The sequence below is a fragment of the Salmo salar genome, chromosome ssa06, assembly GCF_905237065.1.
Source record: "Salmo salar chromosome ssa06, Ssal_v3.1, whole genome shotgun sequence".
NCBI classification, from domain to species: domain Eukaryota; kingdom Metazoa; phylum Chordata; class Actinopteri; order Salmoniformes; family Salmonidae; genus Salmo; species Salmo salar.
The window spans coordinates 76513156-76528753 of record NC_059447.1 but is presented as its reverse complement, the minus strand read 5'-3'; the positions used below and the strand labels follow the sequence as shown (position 1 = coordinate 76528753).

Below are 15598 nucleotides of genomic sequence, written 5' to 3'. Positions count from 1 at the left end.
AGTAGAAACGGTTCATAGCTTGTTGTAGTAGAGCGAGAGAGAGCGAGAGAGAGCGAGAGAGCGAGAGAGCGAGAGAGAGAGAGCGAGAGAGCGAGAGAGCGAGATAGAGGGAGAGAGAGAGAGAGAGAGAGGTTTATCCACCCCTAGATCAAAGCTGACTTTTTATATTGCATTAACCTCTATGTGACCGGCGGGACGAATTCGTCCCACCCACGTAACATCCACTGCCAGCCTGTGGCGCGATTTTCAAAATCTTCAAAATCCTATTACTTCAATTTCTCAAACATATGACTATTTTACAGCCATTTAAAGATAAGACTCTCGTTAATCTAACCACACTGTCCGATTTCAAAAAGGCTTTACAACGAAAGCAAAACATTAGATTATGTCAGCAGAGTACCAAGCCAGAAATAATCAGACACCCATTTTTCAAGCCAGCATATAATGTCACCAAAACCCAGAAGACAGCTAAATGCAGCACTCACCTTTGATGATCTTCATCAGATGACAACCCTAGGACATTATGTTATACAATACATGCATGTTTTGTTCAATCAAGTTCATATTTATATCAAAAACCAGCTTTTTACATTAGCATGTGACGTTCAGAACTAGCATACCCCCCGCAAACTTACGGGGAATTCGCTAACATTTTACTAAATTACTCACGATAAACGTTCACAAAAAGCATAACAATTATTTTAAGAATTATAGATACAGACCTCCTCTATGCACTCGATATGTCCGATTTTAAAATAGCTTTTTGGTGAAAGCACATTTTGCAATATTCTAAGTATATAGCCCAGGCATCACGGGCTCGCTATTTAGACACCCGGCAAGTTTAGCACTCACCATAATCATATTTACTATTATAAAAATGTCATTACCTTTTGTTGTCTTCGTCAGAATGCACACCCAGGACGTCTACTTCAATAACAAATGTTGGTTTGGTCCAAAATAATCCATCGTTATATCCGAATAGCGGCGTTTTGTTCGATGCGTTCCAGACACTATCCGAAATAGTAAAGAAGTGTCGCGCGCTTGGCGCAATTCCTGACAATAAAATTCAAAGTATTCAATTGCCGTACGTCGAAGCATGTCAACCGCTGTTTAAAATCAATTTTTACGTCATTTTTCTCGTAGAAAAGCGGTAAAATTCCGACAGGGAATCTCCTTTTCGGCAAACAGAGGAAAAAATCCCAAAGGCGGGGCGGTCGGGGTCACGCGCATAAGCTAGTGTCTCTTGATGGGCCACTTGAGAAAGGCGATAATGTGTTTCAGCCTGGGGCTGGAATGACGACATTCTCTTTTTCCCGGGCTATGAGAGCCTATGGACGACGTGGGAAGTGTCACGTTAGAGCAGAGATCCTTAGTAAATGATAGAGATGGCAAAGAAGTTCCAGAAATGGTCAGACAGGCCACTTCCTGTAAAGGAATCTCTCAGGTTTTGACCTGCCATTTGAGTTCTGTTATACTCACAGACACCATTCAAACAGTTTTAGAAAATGTAGGGTGTTTTCTATCCATATGTAATAAGTATATGCATATTCTAGTTACTGAGTAGGAGTGGTAACCAGATTAAATCGGGTATGTTTTTTATCCAGCCGTGTCAATGCTGCCCCCTAGCCCTAACAGGTTAATATACAGGATGTCCTTTTAGGAGTGCTTTTCTGTGACGGGTATATAATCTTTCAAAGCCACATGTCTACAAAACATGGAATAAATAACAGAGGAATGAAATTGGTGAGAGAGAGAGAATAACATACTTATCCCTGGGAGTTTCTGCAACATTTCCCAGCATGTGCTAAGCTCACAACTGCCAGGTATAATCTTATTGTATTCAGTTCTTCATATTTTCTCTACAATTGTGTTTACTCTACAGTAGTAATCTTTCTAGTAAAGTTATGCGATTGTTAGTTATCTCAATTGCAGAGCAAATTTGGGGAATACATTCTCAAAATGGTATATACTGTCCTGAACAGAAGAGATGGTTAGATATCTAATTGTTTTTGTATCTCATGACTTTTGAAAAAAAGTCCAATCAACCATATTTTCACAATGCCACAAAAAAAAACATTATTCTAAACTGTGATACAAAGAGCGTGATAAATAGCACATTTAAGTCCATCAGTATACACTTCCTGTATCTGAACAGGTTTTTATGGAAATGATACCAAACACATTTCCCCAAATATTGTTCTGCTCTAGCCCCATTAGATTTCTTTCTCTTCTTCTCCGGAAATTATTTTATATTGTTGATGAAAGAGCTAGTCTTTTTGTGTGAAATAGAATATTGTATTTTCAACAGCTTTATCCATGTAGGCTTGTGATCTCCAATCGGGTGTCCAAACAAATGCAAAGCATCATTAACCTGATTTATCATCACAGGATTCAGGATGAAACATGTTTAGAAGAGATTGTGACTTATTATCTCAGGTCATTACGAGAATTTATCAAACTAGTGAGAGGTTGAGAGAAACAGTCAATCTTGATTTCTGCCCAAAGCAGTTTACTACCTTTTTTTATCACTATTTTGTTGATTGGTTTAGAAGACCTATCTTCAGAAACTGAAGTGATTTATTGTAAAAGTGAAAGGCTTAAAAGTTGGTATTTATCAATTGCTCGTACTCTTGATTTACACACACCTGTAAGTATTTTGCCTTGATAAATCAGACATGTTCTAAAACACTGTGCTAGTGCACGTGAAGTCTCATTTACATAAAGAACCGCCCTAAAGGACCATATATGATCACAAACCTTCCCTTTGAAGCTGCAAGAAATATCACTAATTTCTGTTCGCCAACATGAAGAAATGAAAGAAGACAAAGAAAAAACTTTGCGGATGCAGAAATAGAACTTTTGATCACCAAAGTGGAAGCAAAACAAGCCATACTTTTTGGAGCCCTCAACAATGGCTTGACAAATAAGAGAAAAAATATAGCTTCGGAGCAGGTTAGAGCTGTGGTAAATTCTGCCTCATCTGAGTGCAGAACAGTTAATGAAATTATAAAAGAAATGGTTTGATTTGAAAACATATGCAAAAAATGTTTAGATGATCCACAAAAGCGCTATAAGTGTAACAGGAGGAGGGCAGAGTGACTCTTCACTGTCTGCTATGGACCAACGCATTGACAGCATCATTGGAGAGACCTCAGTATCTTGCATCATTTGTGATGGTGATAATGAGGACCCTCTCCCAGACCCTGAAGGAATACCAGACACACCAACTGATGGTGGTACTGAGGACCCTCTCCCAGACCCTGAAGGAATACCAGACACACCAACTGATGGTGGTACTGAGGACCCTCTCCCAGACCCTGAAGGAATACCAGACACACCAACTGATGGTGGTACTGAGGACCCTCTCCCAGACCCTGAAGGAATACCAGACACACCAACTGATGGTGGTACTGAGGACCCTCTCCCAGACCCTGAAGGAATACCAGACACACCAACTGATGGTGGTACTGAGGACCCTCTCCCAGACCCTGAAGGAATACCAGACACACCATCTGATGGTGGTAATGAGGACCCTCTCCCAGACCCTGAAGGAATACCAGACACACCAACTGATGGTGGTAATGAGGACCCTCTCCCAGACCCTGAAGGAATACCAGACACACCATCTGATGGTGGTACTGAGGACCCTCTCCCAGACCCTGAAGGAATACCAGACACACCAACTGATGGTGGTACTGAGGACCCTCTCCCAGACCCTGAAGGAATACCAGACACACCAACTGATGGTGGTACTGAGGACCCTCTCCCAGACCCTGAAGGAATACCAGACACACCAACTGATGGTGGTCCTGAGGACCCTCTCCCAGACCCTGAAGGAATACCAGACACACCAACTGATGGTGGTACTGAGGACCCTCTCCCAGACCCTGAAGGAATACCAGACACACCAACTGATGGTGGTACTGAGGACCCTCTCCCACACCCTGAAGGAATACCAGACACACCATCTGATGGTGGTACTGAGGACCCTCTCCCAGACCCTGAAGGAATACCAGACACACCAACTGATGGTGGTACTGAGGACCCTCTCCCAGACCCTGAAGGAATACCAGACACACCATCTGATGGTGGTACTGAGGACCCTCTCCCAGACCCTGAAGGAATACCAGACACACCATCTGATGGTGGTACTGAGGACCCTCTCCCAGACCCTGAAGGAATACCAGACACACCATCTGATGGTGGTACTGAGGACCCTCTCCCAGACCCTGAAGGAATACCAGACACACCAACGGATGGTGATCCTGAGGACCCTCTCCCAGACCCTGAAGGAATACCAGACACACCAACTGATGGTGGTACTGAGGACCCTCTCCCAGACCCTGAAGGAATACCAGACACACCAACTGATGGTGGTACTGAGGACCCTCTCCCAGACCCTGAAGGAATACCAGACACACCATCTGATGGTGGTACTGAGGACCCTCTCCCAGACCCTGAAGGAATACCAGACACACCAACTGATGGTGGTACTGAGGACCCTCTCCCAGACCCTGAAGGAATACCAGACACACCATCTGATGGTGGTACTGAGGACCCTCTCCCAGACCCTGAAGGAATACCAGACACACCAACTGATGGTGATACTGAGGACCCTCTCCCAGACCCTGAAGGAATACCAGACACACCATCTGATGGTGGTACTGAGGACCCTCTCCCAGACCCTGAAGGAATACCAGACACACCAACTGATGGTGGTACTGAGGACCCTCTCCCAGACCCTGAAGGAATACCAGACACACCATCTGATGGTGGTACTGAGGACCCTCTCCCAGACCCTGAAGGAATACCAGACACACCATCTGATGGTGGTACTGAGGACCCTCTCCCAGACCCTGAAGGAATACCAGACACACCAACTGATGATAAGTCAAGCTTTATATTCGCAACCATATTCAGACATGGACCACATCTAAATATTATTTCTTGACAATAAATATAACAAATATACATTACGGTTCAAAAGTTTGGGCTCACTTAGAAATGTCCTTGTTTTTTAAGGAAAATCACTTTTTTTGTCCATTAAAATAACATCAAATTGATCAGAAATACAGTGTAGACATTGCTAATGTTGTAAATGACTATTGTAGCTGGAAACTGCTGATTAAAAAAAAATATATGGATTATATACATAGGTGTACAGAGGCCCATTATCGGCATCCATCACTCCTGTGTTCCAATGCCACGTTGTGTTAGCTAATCCAAGTTTATCATTTTAAAAGGCTAATTGATCATTAGAAAACCCTTTTGCAGTTATGTTAGCACAGCTGAAAATGGTTGTTCTGATTAAAGAAGCAATAAATCTTGAGACTAGTTGAGTTTCTGGAGCATCAGCATTTGTGGGTTCGTTTACAGGCTCAAAATGGCCAGAAACAAAGACCTTTCTCCTGAAACTCATCAGTCTATTCTTGTTCTGAGAAATGAAGGCTAGTTTTTTGGCAATTTCTCGCATGGAATAGCCTTCATTTCTCAGAACAAGAATAGACTGATGAGCATTTTGAGCCTGTAATCGAACCCAGAAATGCTGATGTTCCAGATACTCAACTAGTCTAAAGACTGATTGCTTCTGTAATCAGAATAACCGTTCTCAGCTGTACAAATGTACAAATTGATAAATCCCACACTTTGCTTAGAAATGACCGCACGCATGGTTTACAAACATTTCTGTTCGTATGCAACATTCATAAATGAGGGCCCAGACATTTAGCCCTGTGAACTTTGACCCTGATGTTCTGTATAAATAGGTCATCCAGTTCTTTAATTAAATCAAATCAAATGTTATTTGTCACATGATTCGTAGACAACAGGTGTGGACTAACAGTGAAATGCTTACTTACGGGCCCTTCCTAACAATGCAGAGAGAACAAAAATAGAGAAATAATAGAATACACGTAATAATAAATACACAATAAGTAACGATAACTTGGCTATATACACAGGATACCAGTACCGAGTCGATGTGCAGGGGTATGAGGTAATTCAGGTAAATATGCACAGTACTACTTTGAAGAATCTAATTTAGATTTAACACTTTTTTGGTTACTACATGATTCTGTATGTGTTATTTCATAGTTTTGATGTCTTCGCTATTATTCTACAATGTAGAAAATAGAAAAATAAAGAAAAACCCTTGAATGAGTAGGTGTGTCCAAACTTTTGACTGGTACTGTACATATAACTAGGAATAAAGTGACTAGGCAACAGCATAGATAATAAACAGTGGCAGCGTATGTGATGTATGTGATGTGTCAAAAAAAGTTAGTTGTTTCCAATATGACAGACACTTGATGGACCTCTGATTGGTTTACACTCCTACCAGCCACTTCCCAGCCTGTGGGGATAAACTCTGCTGATTGGTTCACACTCTTCAGACTGAGTACTGATAGGTTGACCCTCCCCAGCCTGCGGGGCTAAATTCTCAACTCTGGGGATCATTAAATGTGTCTGGGAGACTGTATTGAGAGTCTTTATAAGTCATGACAGCTCTGATACATGTTGTCTCAACTTCATATTGTCAGATCACTGCATCGCTTCATTAGAAATCAACAGATATAGCTGTTTGAACAGTTTCAGATTTCTGGGTGGTCACAGGGAGAATAATGTTATACTGTCTTTAAATAATCTTTAGATAATCTCCTCTTGAATGTTGGTTTCTAAGTATTAATGTGTTTTCTTTGACCTGTGAGAAATGTATTTATGTTGGCTCTCTCTCTCTTCTTTAAATATTGAATACTGTATGTCAAGCAGCCCACTTCAGCCCACCATACATAGCACAGGAGGTTGGTGGCACCTTAATTGGGGAGGACGGGCTCATGTTAATGGCTGGTGCTCTCAGAAGAGAGTATTCTGAAATCGGAGTAGATAGCCAGAGCTAATTTATTTGCATTGAGAACGCACAACGACTATACCACTTAGCTAAGAATGACGTGAATAATCAAGTCAATAAACGCTGGGTAGTTAGATAGCATATTGTTAATATACTGGCAAGTTCAATGTATTTGTCACGTCCTGACCAGTTAAGGGTTATTTGTTGTTGGAGTTTGGTCAGGATGTGGCAGAGGGTATTTGTTTTATATGGTTTGGGGTGGTGGTGTAGGTAGTAGGTTGTTTTATTTATGTATTCCGGGGGTTTGGGCACTGCTCTGTGTTTAGGTATTTCTAGGTTTAGTTAGTTAGTTGTGGGTATAGGTTCTAGGTTTGTTTTCTATTTAGAGTCAATTGGGATTGGACTCCCAATTGAAGGCAGGTGTGTTGAGTTGCCTTTGATTGGGAGTCCTATATTAGTAGGGTGTGTTTGTCTGTGTGTTTGTGGGTAATTGTTTGTGAGCACTGCATTTATTGAGCCTGCTACACTGTCTAGTCGTGAGTACTGTTTATTGTTTTGTTTTTCCTGTGGATGCTTTTTGTTTTTTCCATTAAAAGAATGAGTATCCACATACTCGCTGCATTTTGGTCTTCTCTCCACTACGACACCTGTGACAGAATTACCCACCACAAAAAGACCAAGCAGCGGAGAAGAGGACAGAGGGAAGTCAAGGAGGACTATCGGAAGCAGCGCGCTCGGGAGGAGATGGATTCCTGGTCGCTGGAAGTATTGGAGGAAAGGATTGACTGGACATGGGAGCAGTTGCGGGTCCACTGTGACAACCTGCCTGGGAGGCAGGTAGAACCCGGGAGGCAGCCCCAATAATTTTTTAGGGGGGGGCACAAAGGCTATTTGGCGGGGTGAGATTGGAGCCCCAGGCCAGCTCCCCGTACCCTTGTAGGGCAGACTGGACAGGTCCCGTGCTTTGGGGTTGGGGCTGTGGTGAGGCCTGGGATTTTCAGGCCGGTAGGCACAGTACCAGCGCCCCGCATGTGCCAGGGCGAAGTAAGCATCGAGCCTGAAGGGGTGATGCCAACCCTGAGCTCAAGACCGCCAGTGCGCCTCTACGGTCCGGTGTTTCCCGCTGTGCGCACTAGCGTGGAGGTGTGTGTCTCCAGGCTGGCACGTCCAGTACCAGCCCCACGCATCAGGTGTCTAGTGCATCAGCCCAGCCTCGCCAGTCAGGGTCTGCCAGAGTGACCCGCCTGCCCTCCGGCCCAGCCCGAGTGGCCCGCCTGCCCTCCGGGCCCAGCCCGAGTGGCCCGCCTGCCCTCCGGGCCCAGCCCGAGTGGCCCGCCTGCCCTCCGGCCCAGCCCGAGTGGCCCGCCTGCCCTCCGGCCCAGCCCGAGTGGCCCGCCTGTCCTCCGGCCCAGCCCGAGTGGCCCGCCTGCCCTCCGGCCCAGCCCGAGTGGCCCGCCTGCCCTCCGGCCCAGCCCGAGTGGTCCGTCTGCCAGGGTCAGCCCGAGTAGCCCGTCTGCCCGGCGCAGCTATTGGCACCACCGAAGTGGGCGACGCCGAAGGTGGAGCGAGGTCCACGTCCTGAGCCACCTCCAGGATAGGTGGGTTGGGGAGGGAGGGTGTAGCACAGTGCCGTCGTTGACGGCAGCCACCCTCCCTTCCCTCCCTTATTGTTTAGGGGGATATTTTGTTTGGGGGTTTGTTTTTTCTTTTAGGTGCATTCCGGGGTCTGCACCTTTAGGGGGGGTACTGTCACGTCCTGACCAGTTAACCTCTATGGGACCGGCGGGACGAATTCGTCCCACCTACGTAACAGCCACTGCCAGCCTGTGGCGCGATTTTCAAAATCTTCAAAATCCTATTACTTCAATTTCTCAAACATATGACTATTTTACAGCCATTTAAAGATAAGACTCTCGTTAATCTAACCACACTGTCCGATTTCAAAAAGGCTTTACAACGAAAGCAAAACATTAGATTATGTCAGCAGAGTACCAAGCCAGAAATAATCAGACACCCATTTTTCAAGCCAGCATATAATGTCACCAAAACCCAGAAGACAGCTAAATGCAGCACTCACCTTTGATGATCTTCATCAGATGACAACCCTAGGACATTATGTTATACAGTACATGCATGTTTTGTTCAATCAAGTTCATATTTATATCAAAAACCAGCTTTTTACATTAGCATGTGACGTTCAGAACTAGCATACCCCCCGCAAACTTACGGGGAATTCGCTAACATTTTACTAAATTACTCACGATAAACGTTCACAAAAAGCATAACAATTATTTTAAGAATTATAGATACAGACCTCCTCTATGCACTCGATATGTCCGATTTTAAAATAGCTTTTGGTGAAAGCACATTTTGCAATATTCTAAGTACATAGCCCAGGCATCACGGGCTCGCTATTTAGACACCCGGCAAGTTTAGCACTCACCATAATCATATTTACTATTATAAAAATGTCATTACCTTTTGTTGTCTTCGTCAGAATGCACACCCAGGACGTCTACTTCAATAACAAATGTTGGTTTGGTCCAAAATAATCCATCGTTATATCCGAATAGCGGCGTTTTGTTCGATGCGTTCCAGACACTATCCGAAATAGTAAAGAAGTGTCGCGCGCTTGGCGCAATTCCTGACAATAAAATTCAAAGTATTCCATTGCCGTACGTCGAAGCATGTCAACCGCTGTTTAAAATCAATTTTTACGTCATTTTTCTCGTAGAAAAGCGATAATATTCCGACAGGGAATCTCCTTTTCGGCAAACAGAGGAAAAAATCCCAAAGGCGGGGGCGGTCGGGGTCACGCGCATAAGCTAGTGTCTCTTGATGGGCCACTTGAGAAAGGCGATAATGTGTTTCAGCCTGGGGCTGGAATGACGACATTCTCTTTTTTCCCGGGCTCTGAGAGCCTATGGAAGACGTGGGAAGTGTCACGTTAGAGCAGAGATCCTTAGTAAATGATAGAGATGGCAAAGAAGTTCCAGAAATGGTCAGACAGGCCACTTCCTGTAAAGGAATCTCTCAGGTTTTGACCTGCCATTTGAGTTCTGTTATACTCACAGACACCATTCAAACAGTTTTAGAAAATTTAGGGTGTTTTCTATCCATATGTAATAAGTATATGCATATTCTAGTTACTGAGTAGGAGTGGTAACCAGATTAAATCGGGTATGTTTTTTATCCAGCCGTGTCAATGCTGCCCCCTAGCCCTAACAGGTTAAGGGTTATTTGTTGTTGGAGTTTGGTCAGGATGTGGCAGAGGGTATTTGTTTTATATGGTTTGGGTGGTGGTGTAGGTAGTAGGTTGTTTTATTTATGTATTCCGGGGGTTATGGGCACTGCTCTGTGTTTAGGTATTTCTAGGTTTAGTTAGTTAGTTGTGGGTATAGGTTCTAGGTTTGTTTTCTATGTAGAGTTAATTGGGATTGGACTCCCAATTGAAGGCAGGTGTGTTGAGTTGCCTTTGATTGGGAGTCCTATATTAGTAGGGTGTGTTTGTGGGTAATTGTTTGTGAGCACTGCGTTTATTGAGCCTGCTACACTGTCTAGTCGTGAGTATTGTTTTGTTTTTGCTGTGGATGCTTTTTAATTTTTCCATTAAAAGAATGAGTATCCACATACCTGCTGCATTTTGGTCTTCTCTCCACTACGACACCTGTGACAGTATTATTATGCGGTTTGTAAGGATAGCGTATCCAACACATTGTCAGCCAACACAACGTGTAGCGTAAATAATTTGAATAGTCATTACTTTATTACATTTCTCAAAATGTTCTTAACATTTGTCATAATTAGTTAACCTCTATGGGCTAGGTGGGACGCTTGCGTCCCACCTACTCAACAGCCAGTGTAATCCCGTGGCGCGTTATTCAAATTCCTCAAATACAAAAACATCAATTTTTCAAACATAACTATTTTACACCATTTTAAAGACAAGACCCTCGTTAATCTAACCACACTGTCCGATTTCAAAAAGACTTTACAACGAAAGCAAAACATTAGATTATGTCAGCAGAGTACCCAGCCAGAAATAATCAGACACCCATTTTTCAAGCTAGCATATAATGTCACATAAACCCAAACCACAGCTAAATGTAGCACTAACCTTTGATCTTCATCAGATGACAACCCTAGGACATTATGTTATACAATACATGCATGTTTTGTTCAATCAAGTTCATATTTATATCAAAAACCATGTGACTAGCATTCCCACCGAACACTGCCGGTGAATTTACTAAATTACTCACGATAAACGTTCACAAAAAGCATAACAATTATTTTAAGAATTATAGATACAGAACTCCTCTATGCACTCGATATGTCCGATTTTAAAATAGCTTTTCGGTGAAAGCACATTTTGCAATATTCTCAGATAGCCCGGCATCACAGGGCTAGCTATTTAGACACCCAGCAAGTTTAGCACTCACCAAAGTCAGATTTACTATAAGAAAAATGTTATTACCTTTGCTGTCTTCGTCAGAATGCACTCCCAGGACTTCTACTTCAATAACAAATGTTGGTTTGGTTCAAAATAATCCATAGTTATATCCAAATAGCGGCGTTTTGTTCGTGCGTTCAAGACACTATCCGAAAGGGTAAATAAGGGTGACGAGCATGGCGCAATTCGTGACAAAAAAATTCTAAATATTCCATTACCGTACTTCGAAGCATGTCAACCGCTGTTTAAAATCCATTTTTATGCCATTTTTCTCATAAAAAAGCGATAATATTCCGACCGGGAATCTGCGTTTAGGTAAACAGACGAAAGAAAATAAAGCATGGGGTCGACTCGGGCACGCGCCTAAGCCCAAAGTACTCTGATCGGCCACTTGCCAAACGCGATAAAGTGTTTCAGCCAGAGGCTGCCTCGATATCGTTCAGCTTTTTCCCGTGCTCTGAGAGCCTATGGGAGCCGTAGGAAGTGTCACGTTATAGCAAAGATCCTCAGTCTTCAATAAAAAGAGCCAAGATGAAACACAACTTGTCAGACAGGCCACTTCCTGCATGGAATCTTCTCAGGTTTTGGCCTGCCATATGAGTTCTGTTATACTCACAGACACCATTCAAACAGTTTTAGAAACTTTAGGATGTTTTCTATCCAAAGCCAATAATTATATGCATATTCTAGTTACTGGGCAGGAGTAGTAACCAGATTAAATCGGGTACGTTTTTTATCCGGCCGTGTCAATACTGCCCCCTAGCCCTAACAGGTTAAAGCAATTAATTTGTTTCCACTCTCGTCGGACTTCAGCTGCGTATTTTCTTCAAATCTAAAAACGTTGTGAAGCCACGGCCATTTCCTGAAGAATTGCATTAAGAGCCCTAAAAGTACGGAAATAGTGTGCACTGCGTGTATACTTCGTATTTTGACAAATGTAGTACGACATCCGGGAACTTTTGGCATACTAACTCTATCCATGTTAGGACAATAAGCGTGTTACATACTCAATTTACGTCACAAATAGTGCAGTTAGTGTGGTTAGTAGGAGTATTCGAACACAGCTCTTGTGTGCTGCTCTATCGTTACCTCTCATTCACACAGGTACATGTTCATTTTCTTTTATTGTCAATGTATCTCCTCAATGTCTATCAGTCTATTTATCATCCCTTGCTGCTGCTTGAATGGACTTCTTCCCTTCTCTCACCTCCTTGGCTGCTCTTTTAAGAACCTCAAGGGGGGCTATACCCCTGCTTCTTTTATGTTTGTTTACACAGGATATGATGATGTCTGCTCTGTAACAATACAAATCTTGAGTTCATATTCATGACACATTGCACACATACTATGCACATTATGCATAAACATGTAATCAATGTAATCATAATTTGTATAGGATATGGTGGCCATTCGCTCAACTTACCCCATGGCAAACATTTTGACTATATTAGCCCACACAGCTACAACGATGCACTTTCATGCTAAGTTTGCTAGGTTTAGGACCTAGAACTGAAACATAGAGACCCCAGCTGATGTATACTTGGGTTAAGATACAAGAATCATGAAACCTCTAACACAATACATTTATTTCAGTTTTTTGGACCTAACTTGCTTACCATTTTTTCCATGTGGTTTCTTCCTTCACAGACTCACATGAAATTATGATCTCTTACTAAATATTTGGTCACATGATTCATTTTGCGTATGGTTTCCTAGAAACAAGGGTGGCTAAACTAACCCTCTGGCTCAATTTACCCCACTCTTCCCTACAGCACTTTTTTTCTGTTCTGACAGTAACACAGCTGACCTTGTGGCTTCCATCAAAGGAAACAGCTTTACTGACAAAATGTCTGAGAAAGATCGACACACTTCTGTGAAAACAAGTTTCCGTCAGTACAAAAGAACGAACACCACTGACTCCTTATCAAACTGGTCAAAAACAGGCCAAATCAAATCAACGTTTATGAGTCACATGCGCCGAATACAACAGGTGTAGAAGACCTTACAGTGAAATGCTTACTTACGAGCCCCTAACCAACAGTGCAGTTTCAAAAAATACTGGTTATTGGAGGCAACTGTCATGGTTGATGCATTGCAGCCATTTTGTGGAGTAATACTCAACATGACATGTTTGCATTTTGGCAACCTAAAAGAAAAACAACAATGTGCAGTATGTTTTTTTTTTTTTTACAATGGTCTAATTTTTTTTACAGCAATTCAAATGGCCCTCTTATTTAGCTTGATTCAGTATCTCTGGTACATATGTGACCTGTTTCAGGAAACTAGGCGTATGGCCACATATGGTCGGTCACATATGGCTTGGGTTCCTTACTCCCTTGATGCCACAGATGAAGAGGAACAGTGGAAGTTGAAATACAAACATATTGAATTAGTTGTAAATGTTTGTTTGTGTTTACAGGGAAAGCGTATCCTCCAGAGTTCTACTACGACACGTACAGTCCGCTGTGGCAGAACCGGCCTAGAGTCTATGGCTTCAAACTGCAGTGGACCCAGATGAACCCCAACGCTGTGGACCGCATCGTGGCCTACCGCCTCGGCATACGTCAGGTAGAAGTTTGTGTGTGTGTGCGCATGTGGGTGTTTGCTGACCCTAACCCCAACCCTGGACGTAAAAAGGCTTTTACAGATGACAGAAAAGTGACATGATAGAGAGAAAAGCAGGAATAAACATCATGGACATAGAGGCTGTCTGGATATTCATATCATATTGTTCTCCTTGGACGGCTCCATCGGCCCTGTGGAGAGAAAGCACCCTGTGGAGAAAGGAGTGGGAGCCATTGGACCTTTTTACCTTCAGATAGAGGAAAGGCTTCAGATAACAGTCAGCATTGATTGATGGTCGGCCCAGGCTACTTTAAGAATGTCAGTCTCTCTCTCCTTTCCTCACTCTCTCACAATTTCTCTCTGGTTCTCTTTTTCTCTCTCCTTGTCTGATTTCTCTTTCTCTCACAGTCTCACACTTCCTACATCATGGTGAAAGACAACAGTCCCCTGTCAAGAAGCGTTTTCTACAGCAACTGTTGTATCACCCAATAAAGCATCCATCCAGTCTAGTGGGCGTTTGTAGTGTGCTTGCGGTGATGCCTTCTGAATTGTCCCAGAGTGGATTATAGTAGTGTTCTATTGTACTTTATGGTATTGCTAGTTGTATTGGTTGTAGTAGTCTATTGTGTTGCTAGGTAAAAGGTTCAGCTACATAGCCATGTGAACACTGTTGTGCCTAGCTTCTATGTGTCTTTGCCTCAAACCTTTCACAACATTAGCATGTTGGTAGCGTGGTTAAGCTGAGGCTTGATGCCACTAAATGTGGTCTCTTTCATTTTACCCATAATAATCCCCTACTGTGACAAAGTGGCTCCCTCCTTATGGTCACAGCAGGCATTGACTTTCACAACATATAGTAATGTGGGCTAGGTCTCTACACAGTCTGTTGATGGGCTGAGAAACTGTTGATCGTGTCAGGCTTGATCACAATAACCACCACCATTAAAGGAAGATACTGTATTCAGACATTGCTTTAAGGTCTGTATGTTGTAGTTTCTGTTGGCCTTTATCGGTTCAGAAGAAGCTCTCATTCAGAACCACTGCATTACAGGCGACAGTAAAGCCTTCTGAACTGACGTCCTTACATCTCTACCCAAACTGATTGAGTCTTATACCTGCCGTTCTAATCTGTTAGTATAATTCCATATTTGTTTCCTTCTACACCCCGTCAGGAATTTACGCTTGAAAAACACATTAAAACCGAGCTTGTTGTGTACCGCAAGGATTTTTCTGTCAATGATCTCGATCGGCCTGTTTGGTAATAAATGAGGATGCGCTCACGTGATTCGTTTATTCGTCGTGGGAGCCAACGATACGCCGGCTTCCTTCTTGCCAGGCAGGCTGTTGTTTGAGCCCTTGCCAGGAAGATACATTTATTCTTCCTTCGCTGGCATTCAACTGGTCCTTTTCACAATTTCATAGATTAATTCTGTGCCAGTGCTAAAATGGGCCCACAGTAATTCAGCAATCACATTAACATTCTAATCTGTTTTGCTGTTGTTTGGAGAGAGAAAGAAAAAAGGAAATAGGCCTTCCTGTCTGCACACTCTTGCTTTTGTGGTTTTTATCTCCTACCTTGCAAGCAGAAAATCGTTGTTTGCGAGAATACATTTTCTTTCCACTCCCCCCCTCATCTCAACTAGGCTGGGTATCCTTGGCCTCCCTACCTGCTGTTGTCTTAGATACAGGAGGCATACGCTGAGAAGGGGCTGAGAATGGGCTTATCCGTAACA

At 43.1% G+C, this 15598-nt stretch overlaps 1 protein-coding gene across 2 annotated transcripts in view; it reads left to right on the top strand.

Moving 5' to 3' along the window:
* The window catches only part of LOC106608081 (MAM domain-containing glycosylphosphatidylinositol anchor protein 2), a 398494-nt gene that overhangs the window by 308964 nt on the left and 73932 nt on the right, over positions 1-15598 (top strand). For both annotated transcript variants that reach the window (XM_014205777.2, XM_014205779.2), the window contains exon 11: positions 13720-13868. In XM_014205777.2, coding sequence (XP_014061252.2) covers positions 13720-13868 — 149 coding nt within the window. The remainder of the gene's footprint in view (positions 1-13719; positions 13869-15598) is intronic.